This window comes from Conger conger, chromosome 9 (assembly GCF_963514075.1).
Source record: "Conger conger chromosome 9, fConCon1.1, whole genome shotgun sequence".
NCBI lineage: Eukaryota > Metazoa > Chordata > Actinopteri > Anguilliformes > Congridae > Conger > Conger conger.
This window is the reverse complement of record NC_083768.1, coordinates 61,212,121-61,229,620: the sequence shown is the minus strand read 5'-3', so window position 1 is coordinate 61,229,620 and position 17,500 is coordinate 61,212,121. Positions and strand designations below refer to the sequence as shown.

Sequence of the window (17,500 nt, the reverse complement as noted above, 5' to 3'; positions counted from 1 at the left end):
GTGTGTGTTCTCAGTGTGTGTGAGTGAGTGTGTGTTCTCAGTGTGTGTGAGTGTGTGTTCTCAGTGTGTGTGAGTGAGTATGTGTTCTCAGTGTGTGGATGTGTGTGTGTGTTCTCAGTGTGTGTGAGTGTGTGTTCTCAGTGTGTGTGTGTTCTCAGTGTGTGTGAGTATGTGTTCTCAGTGTGTGTGAGTGTGTGTTCTCAGTGTGTGTGAGTATTTGTTCTCAGTGTGTGTGAGTGTATGTTCTCAGTGTGTGTGAGTGTGTGTTCTCAGTGTGTGTGAGTGTGTGTTCTCAGTGTGTGTGAGTGTGTGTTCTCAGTGTGTGTGAGTGTGTGTTCTCAGTGTGTGTGGGTGTGTGTTCTCAGTGTGTGTGAGTGTGTGTTCTCAGTGTGTGTGAGTGTGTGTTCTCAGTGTGTGTGAGTGTGTGTTCTCAGTGTGTGTGAGTGTGTGTTCTCAGTGTGTGTGGGTGTGTGTTCTCAGTGTGTGTGAGTGTGTGTTCTCAGTGTGTGTGAGTGTGTGTTCTCAGTGTGTGTGAGTGTGTGTTCTCAGTGTGTGTGAGTGTGTGTTCTCAGTGTGTGTGAGTGTGTGTTCTCAGTGTGTGTGGGTGTGTGTTCTCAGTGTGTGTGGGTGTGTGTTCTCAGTGTGTGTGTTCTCAGTGTGTGTGAGTGTGTGTTCTCAGTGTGTGTGAGTGTGTGTTCTCAGTGTGTGTGAGTGTGTGTTCTCAGTGTGTGTGAGTGTGTGTGGGTGTGTGTTCTCAGTGTGTGTGTGTGTTCTCAGTGTGTGTGAGTGTGTGTGGGTGTGTGTTCTCAGTGTGTGTGGGTGTGTGTTCTCAGTGTGTGTGTTCTCAGTGTGTGTGAGTGTGTGTTCTCAGTGTGTGTGAGTGTGTGTTCTCAGTGTGTGTGAGTGTGTGTTCTCAGTGTGTGTGAGTGTGTGTTCTCAGTGTGTGTGAGTGTGTGTTCTCAGTGTGTGTGGGTGTGTGTTCTCAGTGTGTGTGTGTGTGTTCTCAGTGTGTGTGAGTGTGTGTTCTCAGTGTGTGTGAGTGTGTGTTCTCAGTGTGTGTGAGTGTGTGTTCTCAGTGTGTGTTGTGTTCAGGGTCATACCGGTCCACCTGGTCTCCCGGGGCGGCAGGGCCCGGCCGGCTGGCCTGGACCAAACGGACCTAAAGTGAGTCCATATTACACACGGCCCATTGCATTACATTGAACTGCAGCAGTTTATTAATAGGAGCATTCCACTGCAGTATTGTGTTGTATATGCTGTATAGTATATATCTGTGTTCTCTGTGCTACTCTAACCATAACCCCAACTCTGGCTGTTCGGACCTCCAGGGTGAGAAGGGGGATCCAGGCCTCCTGGGGTCACCGGGGGTCAGAGGTCAAATCGGCCCAAAGGTGTGTAACTCCACCCTCTCCTGCCCCACCCCAGCCTGTCTGTGTGCCTGTCTGTGTGCCTGTCTGTGTGCCTGTCTGTGTGCCTGTCTGTGAAACATCTTCATGAGCAGCCGAATGATGCCTTCTCTTTCACTGCAGGGCTTGCCTGGATACAAAGGGGAAAAGGTGAGAATTCCTGCAATCTACACACATTACTTTGATAGTCCTCTCCTGGTGTAACACACTACATTTCCCACTGTCCTCTCCTGTAATCACACACTACGTTTCCCAGAGTCCTGTCCTGCTGTAACACACATATTTCCTGTATGCCCTGACGGTGATTTCTGCTCTTCCTGTCAGGGGGCGCGAGGGGTTCGGGGCGAGGCCGGGCTGCGGGGGGAGAAGGTGGGTGCAGGTCCGGTTCTGTTACGGTCCAGCCTGGTTCTCTTACGGTCCAGCCTGGTTCTGTTACGGTCCAGTCTGGTTCTGTTACAGTCCAGTCTGGTTCTGTTACGGTTCAGTCTGGTTCTGTTACGGTCCAGCCTGGTTCTGTTACGGTCCAGCCTGGTTCTGTTACGGTTCAGTCTGGTTCTGTTATGTTCCAGTCTGGTTCTGTTACGGTCCAATCTGGTTCTGTTACAGTCCAGTCTGGTTCTGTTATGTTCCAGTCTGGTTCTGTTATGTTCCAGTCTGGTTCTGTTACAGTCCAGTCTGGTTCTGTTATGTTCCAGTCTGGTTCTGTTACGGTTCAGTCTGGTTCTGTTATGTTCCAGTCTGGTTCTGTTACGGTCCAATATGGTTCTGTTACGGTCCAGTCTGGTTCTGTTATGTTCCAGTCTGGTTCTGTTACGGTCCAGTCTGGTTCTGTTACGGTCCAGTCTGGTTCTGTTACGGTTCAGTCTCCCGGAGAGGGTCTCATCACTGCTGTGGTTTTTTCCAGGGTCCGATGGGTCTCTCTGGAATGCTGGGACAGAAGGTGAATGAACTTCAGTTACCTTTCAGTTCACACTGCTTCACTTTTCTGCATTCACCTCTGTCTCCCTCTCTCTCTCTCTCTCCCTCCCTCTCTTTCCCTCTCTCTCTCCCCCCTCTCTCTCCCCCTCTCTCTCCCCGCTCTCCCTCCCCCTCTCTCTCTTTCCCTCTCCCTCCTTCGCTCTCTCTTTTTCCCTCTCCCTCCCTCTCTCTCCCCCTGACTCTCTCTCCTCCACCAGGGTGAGATGGGTCTGAAAGGGGAACCGGGTGTTTTGGGGAGCAGAGGTCTGGCAGGGGGCCCAGGGAAGAGGGGTAAACGGGTAAGAGGACTCATTTGGGCTCCAGCCCCTGAAACCCCCCGGTCACCCTGTTTTAGTGCTGATCCTGGACCTGTCTGTCCCACACAGGGTGGGAGGGGGGATATTGGGCTCCTGGGCCCCGTGGGACGTGCAGGACCCCCCGGCCCCACAGGACCCCCCGGCCCCCCGGGCCTTCCTGCCTCAGGTAAGAGAAAGAGAGAGAGAGAGAGAGGGTGTAGGAGGGGTACAGACAGTGTGGGGACCTGTGTCTCTGGGTGTTTATGTGTGTGTGTGTGTGTCTCTGGGTGTTTATGTGTGTGTGTGTGTGTATGTGTGTGTGTGTGTGTCTCTGGGTGTTTATGTGTGTGTGTGTGTATGTGTGTGTGTGTGTGTGTGTGTGTGTGTGTGTGTGTGTATGTGTGTGAGTGTGTGTGTGTGTGTGTGTGTGTGTGTGTGTGTGTGTGTGTACAGGGCTCTTTCTGGTGGGGGAAAAGGGAGAGAGGGGTTTGCCTGGCGCCCCTGGTCAGTGTGACTGCTTCACCCCCCTGAACACCAACAAACCCCCCCATGAGGAACATCTGCCCCAGGGCAACTACGCGCGCGTGCCCCTGGTGAGTCCCTGCCCCCTCACCCCTCCTCACCCCCTCACCCCCTCTCACCCTCACCCCCTCACCCCCTCTCACCCACTCACCCCTCACCCCCTCACCCCCCCTCACCCCTCACCCCCTCACCCCCCCTCACCCCCTCACCCCCCCTCACCCACTCACCCCTCACCCCCTCACCCCTCACCCCCTCACCCTGCCCCTGTTTACTACCATGTCTAAGTAACAGCAAAATGTTATTGTATTAGTATCACCCAGCCCAAAATGAAGGTTTGAGTGAGCCCTGTAAGTCTCTCTCAGGCCGTGTTTACATGAACGGGAGCTCACAGCGTGCCACTCGGCTTGTTGCAGATCTTTGTGGTGAGCAGTGAGGAGGAGCTGGCTCAGCTGCATGTGGAGAATGCGCTGGCCTTCCGGAGGGATCAGCGGACCCTCTATTTTAAGGATGTGGACGGATGGCAGCCGATGCAGGTATTCCAGGCTGGTGTTCCCAGGCAGGGTGAGCCGCTGACTTCTCATTGGCTCTTCTCCTGTCCAGCTCACGCCGTTTCAAGCAACGGAGGGCGTGGCGGATGTGGGCGGAGTCTCGGCGGAGGGGGGCGGGGCCTGTGGGGACGGCTGGGTGCAGATGCATCGTGGGGAGGCCTGTGATGATGGCAACAACATCATAACAGACAGCTGCGTCAGTGAGTCCTCCCGCCCTCTCTCTCTCTCTCTCTCTCTCCCTCTCTCTCCCTCACCCTCTCTCTCTCCCCCCCCGCCCTCTCTCTCTCCCTCTCTCCCCCTGCCCTCTCTCCCTCTCTCCCCCTGCCCTCTCTCCCTCTCTCCCCCTGCCCTCTCTCCCTCTCTCTCCCCCGCCCTCTCTCCCTCTCTCCCTCTCTCTCCCTCTCTCTCCCTCACCCTCTCTCTCTCTCCCCCCGCCCTCTCTCCCTCTCTCTCCCTCTCTCCCCCGCCCTCTCTCTCTCTCCCTCTCTCTCCCCCCGCCCTCTCTCTCCCTCTTTCCCCCTGCCCTCTCTCCCTCTCTCTCCCTCTCTCCCCCTGCCCTCTCTCCCTCTCTCCCTCTCTCCCCCTGCCCTCTCTCCCTCTCTCTCCCCCGCCCTCTCCCTCTCTCCCTCTCTCTCCTTCTCTCTCCCTCTCTCCCCCCTGCCCTCTCTCTCCCTCTCTCTCCCCGCCCTCTCTCTCCCTCTCTCTCCCTCTCTCTCCCCCCGCCCTCTCTCCCTCTCTCTCCCTCTCTCCCCCGCCCTCTCTCTCTCTCCCTCCCCCGCCCTCTCTCTCTCTCCCTCTCTCTCCCCCCGCCCTCTCTCTCCCTCTTTCCCCCTGCCCTCTCTCCCTCTCTCTCCCTCTCTCCCCCTGCCCTCTCTCCCTCTCTCCCTCTCTCCCCCTGCCCTCTCTCCCTCTCTCCCCCCGCCCTCTCTCCCTCTCTCTCCCCGCCCTCTCTCTCCCTCTCTCTCCCTCTCTCCCCCCACCCTCGCTCCCCCTCTCTCTCCCTCTCTTCCCCCGCCCTCTCTCTCCCTCTTTCTCCCTCCCACTCTCTCTCTCCCTCTCTCTCCCTCTCTCCCCCCACCCTCTCCCTCTCTCTCCCCCGCCCTCTCTCTCCCTCTCTCCCTCTCTCCCCCCGCCCTCTCTCTCCCTCTCTTTCTCCCTCCCACTCTCTCTCTCCCACCACCTTTCTCCCTCTCCCTCTTTTCCATCATTGTTTCCTGACAGTTTGCCATGTGGACATTGGTTGATGTGATGTGGGTGATCACCCACACTCCCCCTCTCTCTCTCTCTCTCTCTCTCTCTCCTCCCTCAGAGTGCCAGCGGGCGTACTGTGGGGATGGGTATCGCTATGAGGGGGTGGAGGACTGTGATGGGAAAGACTTTGGTTTTCACACCTGCAAATCCTTCCTTCCAGGGTTTGTTCTGTTTTCAGCTTCTTCATTTGACAGATCCATGGATTCACCAATCAATCTGCTGTGTGATGATGTACACATCTCTCTGTGATGATGTACACATCTCTGTGATGATGAACAAGTCTCGCTGTGATGATGTACACATCTCTGTGGTGATGTACACGTCTCTGTGATGATGTACACATCTCTGTGATGATGTACACATCTCTGTGATGATGTACACATCTCTGTGATGATGTACACGTCTATGTGATGATGTACACATCTCTCTGTGATGATGTACACATCTCTGTGGTGATGTACACATCTCTCTGTGATGATGTACACATCTCTGTGATGATGTACATGTCTCTGTGATGATGTACACATCTCTGTGATGATGTACACGTCTCTGTGATGATGTACACATCTCTCTGTGATGATGTACACATCTCTGTGATGATGCACATCTCTGTGGTGATGTACACATCTCTGTGATGATGTACATGTCTCTGTGATGATGTACACATCTCTGTGGTGATGTACACATCTCTGTGATGATGTACATGTCTCTGTGATGATGTACACATCTCTGTGGTGATGTACACATCTCTGTGATGATGTACACATCTCTGTGATGATGTACACATCTCTGTGATGATGTACACGTCTCTGTGATGATGTACACATCTCTCTGTGATGATGTACACATCTCTGTGGTGATGTACACATCTCTCTGTGATGATGTACACATCTCTGTGATGATGTACATGTCTCTGTGATGATGTACACATCTCTGTGATGATATACATGTCTCTGTGATGATGTACACATCTCTCTGTGATGATGTACACATCTCTGTGATGATGCACATCTCTGTGGTGATGTACACATCTCTGTGATGATGAACAAGTCTCTCTGTGATGATGTACACATCTCTGTGATGATGTACACATCTCTGTGATGATGTACACGTCTCTGTGATGATGTACACATCTCTCTGTGATGATGTACATGTCTCTGTGATGATGTACACATCTCTGTGATGATGTACACATCTCTGTGATGATGAACATGTCTCTGTGATGATGTACACATCTCTGTGGTGATGTACACATCTCTGTGATGATGTACACATCTCTGTGATGATGTACACATCTCTCTGTGATGATGTACACATCTCTGTGATGATGTACACGTCTCTGTGATGATGTACACATCTCTGTGATGATGTACACGTCTCTGTGATGATGTACACATCTCTCTGTGATGATGTACACATCTCTGTGATGATGTACACATCTCTGTGATGATGTACACGTCTCTGTGATGATGCACATCTCTGTGATGATGTACACATCTCTGTGATGATGTACACATCTCTGTGATGATGTACACGTCTCTGTGATGATGCACATCTCTGTGATGATGTACACATCTCTGTGATGATGTACACGTCTCTGTGATGATGTACACGTCTCTGTGATGATGTACATGTCTCTGTGATGATGCACATCTCTGTGATGATGTACACGTCTCTGTGATGATGTACACATCTCTGTGATGATGTACACGTCTCTGTGATGATGTACACATCTCTCTGTGATGATGCACATCTCTGTGATGATGTACACGTCTCTGTGATGATGTACATGTCTCTGTGATGATGCACATCTCTGTGATGATGTACACGTCTCTGTGATGATGTACATGTCTCTGTGATGATGTACACATCTCTCTGTGATGATGTAAAGCACATTCTTTGGGAGTGTCTGATGATGTTCTTCCATTGTATCCCAGGACATTTGGCCAGCTGACGTGTACAGCATTCTGTACCATCGACTCAACAAACTGCAAGTATATCACCTGAGTGCTCAAAGGACAACCAGAAACCCTCCAGAACTCTTACCTACAAAACCCACAGTCCATAGTAGTTGAGTTGACCACTGGCCAGGCATTGGAACACTGCATTCTGTCTTAATCTCTCAACCAGGGCTTCACAGCCCCACCCCTGGCTACGCGCCCAGCTGGCTCATTGGACCTCACCTTTTACCTGACACTCAGACACACCTGTACACAGACCACACCCCTCAGACACACCTGTACACAGACCACACCCCTCAGACACACCTGTACACAGACCACACCCCTCAGACACACCTGTACACATGTAAATTATTATGATGTCATAATGATGTCACACTGTACCAAAGATTCTGTCTGGTTGCATTTCCTGTTTGTTGCTAAGAGTTGCTTGTCTGTGTATTTGTGTGTGGTATGATAATCTCTGCCTCACTGGTGCTCCTAAAGGAGGGTTTCACCCAAATTCAGTTTTTACTCACTTTCAGAAGCTGTGCCTGCTGTGATGAGCTCGACTGATTTTGTTCATTATTTTTCTTGTCGGGCAAAGATTGAAAGATCCACACGGGTGCGGATTCTGGCCTGTGAAAGATGTGGCTCATATGATGTTTTAAAAGGAAGATGTGATAGCTCATATGTAATACAATGTAATCTGATATGTAATGAAATATCTTAATATCTGATATGTAATATAATTATATCTAATGTTATATAACAATATCTAGTCTGTAATCCTGCTTGGTTTAGTGTCAGTGTGAGGATGGACTGTGATATCTGTGAGACCCACAGAAACACTCAATCAGCACACAGAGGACAACCCCCCTTCACTGCCATGCAGAAATGAAGAGATGGAGAGATGGAGAGATGGAGAGGGAAGAGTTTTTATTGAACCTGAAGTGAAGCACAGTGCTGCAGTGAACATACACAACTGTGTGTGCAGGGAGGGGTGTATGAACTGGGGGGGATTAAACTGGGGGGGTGTATTAAACTGGGGGGGTATTAAACAGGGGGGTGTATTAAACAGGGGGCGCTGGTTCATACTGAGGTACAGGCAGTGGTCAAAGAGAGGCCCTCCCATTGAAGGGGTTGTGGGGCTGGTGTATTATAGGGGGGGAGTAGTGTATTATTATATTGCTGGTGTATTATATGGGGGGCGGCCTGTAGCGTAGTGGTCAAGATAAATGACTGGGACACCCAAGGTTGGTGGTTCTAATCCCGGTAATGGCCGCAATAAGATCTGCACAGCCGTTGGGCCCTTGAGCAAGGCCCTTAACCCTGTATTGCTCCAGGGGAGGATTGTCTCCTGCTTAGTCTAATCATCTGTACGTCGCTCTGAAAACGCCAATAATGTAATGTAATGTAATGTGTATTATACAGTGGTATATCCTGTAATGTGATATACAGTGGTATGCAGTGTGAGTCCCTGTGATATCCTGCTTGGGTACCTGTAGATTGTCCTTTCCAGTGCATTATGGGTCCCTGAATACTAGGGGTCATGAGGGAGGGTCCTCACTACTCTGCACTTCCACCTGCTCTTCGTCATCCTCTTCCTCAGTCTGGACAGGGTGCACTTTGTTTCTTTCCGGAGAACTGACTTCCTGTTCCACACCCCTGGCTGGACTGACTTCCTGTTCCTCACACTCTGCTGGACTGACTTCCTGTTCATCATTTTGGACAGAACTTACTTCCTGTTCATCATTCTGGGCTGAACTTACTTCCTGTTCGTCATTCTGGGCTGAACTTACTTCCTGTTCGTCATTCTGGGTTGAACTGACTTCCTGTTCCTCACACTCTACTGGACTGACTTCCTGTTCCAGACACTGGGATGGACTGACTTCCTGTTCCTCATTCTGGACTGAACTTGCTTCCTGTTCCTCATTCTGGACTGAACTTGCTTCCTGTTCCTCATTCTGGACTGAACTGACTTCCGGTTTGTCATTCTTGGCTGGACTGACTTCCTGTTCATCATTTTGGACAGAACTTACTTCCTGTTCATCATTCTGGGCTGAACTTACTTCCTGTTCGTCATTCTGGGCTGAACTTACTTCCTGTTCGTCATTCTGGGTTGAACTGACTTCCTGTTCCTCACACTCTACTGGACTGACTTCCTGTTCCAGACACTGGGCTGAACTGACTTCCTGTTCCTCATTCTGGACTGAACAGACTTTCTGCTCCTCACACTCTGTTGCACTGACTTCCTGTTCCAGACACTGGGCTGGACTGACTTCCTGTTCCAGACACTGGGCTGAACTGACTTCCGGTTCCTCATTCTGGGCTGAACTGACTTCCTGTTCCTCACTCTGGGTTGAACTTACTTCCTGTTTGTCATTCTGGGCTGAACTTACTTCCTGTTCATTATTCTGGGCTGAACTTACTTCCTGTTCGTCACACTCTGTTGGACTGATTTCCTGTTCCAGACACTGGGCTGAACTGACTTCCTGTTCCTCATTCTGGACTGAACAGACTTTCTGCTCCTCACACTCTGTTGCACTGACTTCCTGTTCCAGACACTGGGCTGGACTGACTTCCTGTTCCAGACACTGGGCTGAACTGACTTCCTGTTCCTCATTCTGGGCTGAACTGACTTCCTGTTCCTCACTCTGGGTTGAACTTACTTCCTGTTCGTCATTCTGGGCTGAACTTACTTCCTGTTCGTCATTCTGGGCTGAACTTACTTCCTGTTCGTCATTCTGGGCTGAACTTACTTCCTGCTCCTCACACTCTGTTGCACTGGCTTCCTGTTCCAGACACTGGGCTGGACTGACTTCCTGTTCCAGACACTGGGCTGAACTGACTTCCTGTTCCAGACACTGGGCTGAACTGACTTCCTGTTCCTCACTCTGGACAGTTTGACTGACGCAGACCTCACGCGCTGTAAAAATGGGTTTGTCCCTGGGGCAGTGGGGGGGGTTGGGGCTGCATGACGCGGGGGGGCAATGGGGGGGGGCCCGGGGGGGCAGGTCAGTGTTGAAGGTGAGGCTCGTGATCAGCAGACACTCTTCCAGAGTCCTGAGGAACGAGCTGCAGGTGGATTTGAGTGTGCCCCCTCTGTCCTGTAACACATAGTATACACACATTATACACACACATACATTATACACACTATATACACACACATACATTATACACACTATATACACACATTATACACACACATACATTATACACACTATATATACACATTATACACACACATACATTATACACACTATATACACACATTATACACACACATACATTATACACACTATATACACACATTACACACATACATTATGCACACACTATAAACACATACATACATTATACACACTATATACACATTATACACATACATACATTATACACACACTATATACACATACATTATACACACAGTATATACACACGTACATTATACACACTACATACACATACATTATACACACAGTATATACACGTACATTATACACACACTATACACACATACATTATACACACAGTATATACACACGTACATTATACACACACTATACACACATACATTATACACACAGTATATACACACATACATTATATACACACATTATACACACATTAAATACACACAGACCCAGGGTCCCAGGGTGGGTGAATGGCTCCATGGCTCCCTCTGCTGGTGGCTCACCTGTACTGCAGTGGAGGGCTCCTCTCTGATCCGGCCCACGAGCTCACACAGGAGGTCACCATAGAGACGCAGCTCAGCCATCTTAGCCTTCAGGGCCTCCGCATTCTCCTGCAGCTCTGCGACCAGAACCAGGTCCATGAGCACTGTACATCTATGGTAAAGGTCATCTCACTCCACTGTATCTATGGTAGTGATGACCTGTTAGCATGTTTTCACTGGTAGGGGTAATATAAAACAGCTATGTCCAAAATCTCTCCCTATTCACTATACAGTATAATGCACTGTATTTGCTTTCTGCCATTTTATTAGTGTCCCAATTCTAACTGCAAATGTATGTACCAAACAGTGCTCTCAAATATTCCCACAAAAGAATGTGTGAATGTTCCCCCTGCAGGGAATAGTGAATGAGTGAACAAGGGAGTCTATAAATTATAGGGATGATCTAGCACTTGAGCTTCAGTGGTAATCATCACAGTGTGACACCAAGTCAGTAAAAATTCAGGGATATCAATCTGTTCATTTAGGAAGCAGAAATGATTGTGAATCAATTTCACCTGCTTTGGTGCAAATGAAAGTGACAGCAGGTGCAATGGAGAAGCAAAAGCAAGACAACCCCCAAAAAGGTAATGGTTTTGCATGTGGTGGCCACAGACAATTGCTCTCTCTTTATCCTTCCTGACTGATTCTTCTCTAGTTTTGTGTTCTGCTCGTGTCCCTGTCACTACTGGTAGCATGAGGCGGTACCTGCAGCCCAATCAGGTTGCACAGGTAGTCCAGCTCCTCCAGGATGGCACATCCATACGTGCAGTCACAAGAAGGTTTGCTGTGTCTCCCAGCAGTCTCAAGAGCATGGAGGAGATACCAGGAGACCGGCCGTTACACAAGGAGAGCTGGACAGGGCCGTAGAAGGGCATCAGCCCAGCAGCAGGACCGGTATCTGCTCCTTTGTGTGAGAAGGAACAGGAGGAGCACTACCAGAGCCCTACAAAATGACCTCCAGCAGGCTACTGGTGCGCATGTTTCTGACCAAACTGTCAGGAACAGACTCCATGAGGGTGGCATGAGGGCCCGACGTCCTCTAGTGGGACCTGTGCTCACAGCCCAGCACCGTGCAGCTCGATTGGCATTCATGACCACCAGAATTGGCAGGTCCGCCATTGGCACCATGTTCTCTTCACAGATGAGAGCAGGTTCACACTGAGCACATGTGATAGGCATGAAAGAGTCTGGAGACCCGTGGTGAACGTTATGCTGCCTGTAACATCACCCAGCATGAGCGGTTTGGCGGTGGGTCAGTGATGGTCTGGGGAGGCATATCCTTGGAGGGTCGCACAGATCTCCATGTCATAGCCAACGGTTCCCTGGCTGCTGTTAGGTACCGGGATGAAATCCTCAGACCGATTGTCAGACCTTACGCTGGTGCAGTGGGCCCTGGGTTCCTCCTGGTGGAGGACAATTCCCGGCCTCATGTGGCCAGAGTGTGTAGGCAGTTCCTGGATGAGGAAGGCATTGATGCCATTGACTGGCCCTCACGTTCCCCTGACCTAAATCCAATTGAGCACCTATGGGACGTTATGTATCGGGGCATCCAACGCTGCCAAGTACCGCCACAGACTGTCCAGGAGCTCACTGATGCCCTGATCCAGGTCTGGGAGGAGATCCCCCAGGACACCATCCGCCAACTCATCAGGAGCATCAGGAACAGCAGGAGCAGCAGGAGCAGCAGGAGTATGCCCAGACGTTGTCAGGAGTGCGTACAGGCACACGGGGGCCATACACACTACTGAGTCACATTATGAGTTGCCGTGATAAAATTCACACAAGTTGGATCAGCCTGTGATTTTCATTTTTACTTAGATTTTCGGTGTGATTTTGAATCCAGCCCTCAATGGGTTGATGATTTTAGTTTCCTTTGACCATTGTTACGTCATTTTGTTCTCAACAAATTATACAATGTACATCAGTAAAGATTCTCAACTTTAATAAATCATTCATCAAGATCTGATGTGTCCCTTAAGTGTTCCCTTAATTGTTTTGAGCAGTGTCCTTGAGTGTCTGTGGTACTCTGAGCAGTGTACTTGAGTGTCTGTGGTACTCTGAGCAGTGTACTTGAGTGTCTGTGGTACTCTGAGCAGTGTACTTGAGTGTCTGTGGTACTCTGAGCAGTGTACTTGAGTGTCTGTGGTACTCTGAGCAGTGTACTTGAGTGTCTGTGGTACTCTGAGCAGTGTACTTGAGTGTCTGTGGTACTCTGAGCAGTGTACTTGAGTGTCTGTGGTACTCTGAGCAGTGTACTTGAGTGTCTGTGGTACTCTGAGCAGTGTACTTGAGTGTCTGTGGTACTCTGAGCAGTGTACTTGAGTGTCTGTGGTACTCTGAGCAGTGTACTTGAGTGTCTGTGGTACTCTGAGCAGTGTACTTGAGTGTCTGTGGTACTTGCCTTTCTCCATCTTGGTCCTATTGTCCGTCAGGCAGGCCTTGGCCGTTCCCATGGCGACCAGCCATTTCTGCCTCTCTGCAGTGTTGAACGCTCGGAGGTAGAAACACTGCTGCCCCGGGACTGCCAGGTCCACCCTCCTGCTGTCCGAGGGGTGCACTGCGGGGGGGCAGGGTGAAATGGGCCGCAGCCTGTTCATCATCCTGTCTCAACAGCTGAGAGCAGTTCCACAGCAGACCAGGGTCAAATACACCATTGCTTTAGAGGCCAATGGAGCAAGCTGCAGATTTCTAATGGCCTGATTTATGGAGTCAGCAATGCCAAGAGACACAGACACAGCAACATTACTGCAAGTTTACACCAGGTTCATGTAGCTGATGTTCTGTTTACAGAGATGACACCAGGTTCATGTAACTGATGTTCTGTTTACAGATGGATATGACCAGTGCCTATGGATGTAATGGAAAAACAGGCAGATTTCCATACATTTGGAATATTTCCTGACGTAATAATATGTAAAAATATAAAATATATTTAATGAGTTTGCAGCAATCAGGTAAGCAAGTTTAAGAAAATATGGATCCAGGCAGTCTGAGCCAGTTGACTTTGTCATGTCAATAGAAAAAAGTGCATCAGAAACATCCTGAAGAGTAAAAGGAGAGAGAGGTTCCAATACACCAAATGCTCATTAAAGCACAGCAAAGTATTTGAGTCGAGAAAAAAAAGGTATTGTACGCGGGTCTGTCCCACATGGCAGTGATGCGGAGGTGAATGGCGTACCCTGTATTTCACAGGCAGAGATCTGCAGGTGGCCCTTGCAGCCTCTCCCTGCTTCTCCCTGGGAGTCATAGTAGGACAGCGTTCCTCCATCCAGGACAAACCAGCGCGGCTGCCAGCCTGCAGAGGAAACAAAAACGTCACCTCAAACTCTGGAGCCACAAGATAAATGGGGGCTGCAGTCATAGCCACTTTAACACACCCCCTTCCCTTTAACACATCCCATTTAACAAATACCCTTCTCTCTAACACATCGCCTTTAACACATCCCTTCTCTTTAATACATCCCCTTTAACACATCCCTTTCCCTTTAACACATCCCCTTTAACCATCCCCTTCTCTTTAACACATCCCATTTAACCATCCCCTTCCCTTTAGCAGATCCCCTTTAACCATCCCCTTCCCTTTAGCAGATCCCCTTTAACCATCCCCTTCTCTTTAACACATCCCCTTTAACCATCCCCTTCCCTTTAGCAGATCCCCTTTAACCATCCCCTTCTCTTTAACACATCCCATTTAACAAATCCCCTTCTCTCTAACACATCGCCTTTAACACATCCCTTCTCTTTAATACATCCCCTTTAACACACCCCTTTCCCTTTAACACATCCCCTTCCCTTTAACCATCCCCTTCTCTTTAACACATCCCATTTAACACATCACCTTCCCTTTACCACATCCTCTTTAACACATCCCCTTCTCTTTAACACATCCCCTTCCCATAATACATCCCCTTTAACACATCCCCTTCCATTTAACACATCCCCTTTAACACACCCCCTTCCATTTAACACATCCCCTTTAATACATGGCCTTCTCTTTAACACATCCCCTTTAACATATCCCCTTCCCTTTAACACATACCCTTCTCTTTAACACATGCCCTTACCTGGCTGTCTTCCCTCAGGTGTGCTAGCTGACTACATTTGTGATGTGCAAGTTAACTTAGCAGGTGCAGTGCAAGAAATGACAGGTGGGGAACAAACCAGAACAGAGCTGCCCTGTCTTCTCTGCTTTATATGGAACATTGTATTGTGGGATTCTCATCTTGCTGGAAGCTAGCATTTTATACCCTGGAATGGGCACTGGACACTACTAGCCCTGGAGAAGGTAAATGTGACGTAATAACTGATCTGAATGCTCCCAGTCTGTTGCTCGACGCAGTCCGACGCGAAAACACATCTCACCCTTGGAAATGGTGTATTTTCACTTCTGCATGAATATATAAGCATCAATACTGCAGCGCACCGTTATGCATGATCTACCGTAGACTCGTTATGAATATAAAATATTACTTGTAACTACGTTTATTCGTCACTCCGTCTATGTTTTACATTAAATAATCACATTATCGATACAAAAAAAATCCTGAAAAAGAAAGTTTATAAAACGCCTTTGTTTGTAATGTCTTTTAACTCACTTTAGAGATGCAGGCTGTCACGCGTTTATTCATGCCTAATATTCATTGTTGTTAGTGGAAGAATTGGATCGCGGATTCATTGTCTGAAAAATGTTGTATTTTGCGCGTCACTTCACGGATGCCGTCCACAGCGTCTCGAGCTCGCACTAGGTTGGAGCGCAATGACACGAAGCAAGTAAATACAGGCGGAACGCTTATCCCTTGTGTCTGCATTGCACTTAATATTAAATAATACTGGCCGGCCGTAAGATGCATTTCTCTGAGACCCCCTCCCATGTTCCCGTCGCCATTCATTTCCATCATTAGAAGCTCTACTGTTCCAGGGTCTTACATGGACGCGCACAAAAAGTACACACACGCACTGCGGCTTGCATCGCCATCGCCCGTTTCACGAGAACAGCACCAGTGCCGTCACACCTACCACTCAGGTAGTTCGTCCACTTATATAGCGTCCCTTCCATTGTCTATTTTCCCGGACTCGATAGAACAGTCCGAGAACAGCACTACTCTTTCCCTTTAATTCACGGATAGAATTGCCGTTACTCGGTGCGCCACCGCCGCGGTATCCATGTGCCGTACGTCACCAATGGGCGTAAACCTTTAGTGAATTGGGGATCCGTATGACTACGTATCCAGTTGGGTCAGCTGTGTGACGTCACGCAGATTAAGGGTATGTTGCCTTCGAGCCGCTCAGGTTTCCTCGGAGAGAACACACGAAACGAAAACAGCACGAATCCTATAGGAAAGGCGGGATTTATGCAAAACTGCACCAATCACGAGAAAGAAAGGGTACAGCGGCAGAAGTAGGAGAGCCTCGCGACCTCCGCTGCATTCCTAACTGCCATCTCATCTCTGCGCTTCCGACTCAACACAAAGGTATAGATTTCAGTTCCCCTTCATTAAATGTAGCAGCGTTCTGTCATTAAAGCATGATTGAATGAATATTCATTTATATAAATGAGAGCAGTTGTCGCTGCCGGGCTTGCGTGTACATATCTATGCTTAGTACGAAAATCGCCTGCCACGTAGACGTCGCTGTGTTTGTGAGCTGGCTCCGTGTGCAGCACGCAGTGGGTTTAAACTGGCATATTACATCCGCGCTCTGGTACCTGCGCGCAGAAATGTTACTCGCATTTTGGAGTTGGTTTTGCGCGTCGCTCCTATCTTTTGCTAGCGGAGCAAAACTCCCGGATCCGGAGGTTAAAATCGAAGTTCTAAACAAACCTTTCATCTGCCGCCGCAAGTCTAAGTATGGGGACATGCTGCTGGTCCACTACGAGGGTTTCCTGGAGAACGGCACCAGGTTCCACTCCAGGTGAGCCGTTCGTGTTGTTTCAAAACTCAAGATTGTTTCACAATTTGAAAGTAGCCGAACAGGAAACCCCGTCAGCTGCGAATCCCCGGGTCAGATCGCATAATGTTGTGTATCCTCCATTATATTCGCTAGCTAATGTGTGTGTGTGTGTGTGTGTGTGTGTGTGTGTGTTTGCCGTGCTAGCCGTCTCCATGGAGATAAGAACCCGGTGTGGTTCACGCTCGGGATCCGCGAGGTGATCCGGGGCTGGGACAAGGGCCTGCAGGACATGTGTGCTGGGGAGCGCCGAAAACTCACTGTCCCACCCAGCCTGGCCTACGGCAAGGAGGGGAAAGGTACATACACACACACACACACACAAGTTCACACACATGTGCACACACACACGTACACAGACTATTATACACACACACACACACACAAATGCACCCATAAACACATGCATGTGCTCTCACTGTAACTCACTCTCTCTCGTGGGTATAGAGACGCTGTACTAACCAGGCTGCTGGCGGCCATGTTGGTGTGATGCATGCTGGTCTGAGCTGCTTTTCCGCCCTGGTAAGGACAGAGCCCTTTGCATGAAACACCTCCGTTCACCGGCACACCATCCAGCATGCATTCAGAATGCCTGGTGTGGAATGTGATGTCATACAGAATGCCTGGTGTGGAGTGTGATGTCATTCAGAATGCCTGGTGTGGAGTGTGATGTCATACAGAATGCCTGGTGTGGAGTGTGATGTCATTCAGAATGCCTGGTGTGGAGTGTGATGTCATACAGAATGCCTGGTGTGGAGTGTGATGTCATACAGAATGCCTGGTGTGGAATGTGACGTCATGCAGAATGCCTGGTGTGGAGTGTGATGTCATCCAGCATGCCTGGTGTGGAGTGTGATGTCATACAGCATGCCTGGTGTGGAGTGTGATGTCA

At 49.4% G+C, this 17,500-nt stretch overlaps 3 protein-coding genes across 3 annotated transcripts in view; 2 read left to right on the top strand and 1 right to left on the bottom strand.

Moving 5' to 3' along the window:
* wu:fc38h03 (acetylcholinesterase collagenic tail peptide) overlaps nt 1-7,918 on the top strand; it is a 17,263-nt gene extending 9,345 nt beyond the window's left edge. Inside the window, exons 6-17 of the mRNA XM_061255726.1 lie at nt 1,093-1,164; nt 1,329-1,391; nt 1,530-1,556; nt 1,731-1,775; nt 2,311-2,346; nt 2,582-2,662; nt 2,750-2,846; nt 3,113-3,252; nt 3,595-3,714; nt 3,782-3,929; nt 5,039-5,141; nt 6,918-7,918. Of these exons, the coding sequence (XP_061111710.1) occupies nt 1,093-1,164; nt 1,329-1,391; nt 1,530-1,556; nt 1,731-1,775; nt 2,311-2,346; nt 2,582-2,662; nt 2,750-2,846; nt 3,113-3,252; nt 3,595-3,714; nt 3,782-3,929; nt 5,039-5,141; nt 6,918-6,987 (1,002 nt within the window). The 3' untranslated portion in view covers nt 6,988-7,918. The remainder of the gene's footprint in view (nt 1-1,092; nt 1,165-1,328; nt 1,392-1,529; nt 1,557-1,730; nt 1,776-2,310; nt 2,347-2,581; nt 2,663-2,749; nt 2,847-3,112; nt 3,253-3,594; nt 3,715-3,781; nt 3,930-5,038; nt 5,142-6,917) is intronic.
* Nucleotides 7,919-8,470: 552 nt separating this feature from the next.
* Nucleotides 8,471-15,810, bottom strand: LOC133137753 (pleckstrin homology domain-containing family A member 8-like). Its single transcript, XM_061256082.1, has 5 exons — nt 15,679-15,810; nt 13,841-13,957; nt 13,064-13,219; nt 10,570-10,739; nt 8,471-8,533 (listed from the first exon to the last, which is right to left on the bottom strand). The coding sequence occupies exons 1-5, from the start codon at nt 15,716-15,718 to the stop codon at nt 8,471-8,473; spliced, it is 546 nt and encodes a 181-aa protein (XP_061112066.1). The 5' UTR covers nt 15,719-15,810.
* Nucleotides 15,811-15,962: 152 nt separating this feature from the next.
* Nucleotides 15,963-17,500, top strand: part of LOC133137220 (peptidyl-prolyl cis-trans isomerase FKBP14-like) — a 3,475-nt gene continuing 1,937 nt past the window's right edge. The window contains exons 1-2 of the mRNA XM_061255352.1: nt 15,963-16,572; nt 16,756-16,907. Coding sequence (XP_061111336.1) covers nt 16,256-16,572; nt 16,756-16,907 — 469 coding nt within the window. The 5' untranslated portion in view covers nt 15,963-16,255. The remainder of the gene's footprint in view (nt 16,573-16,755; nt 16,908-17,500) is intronic.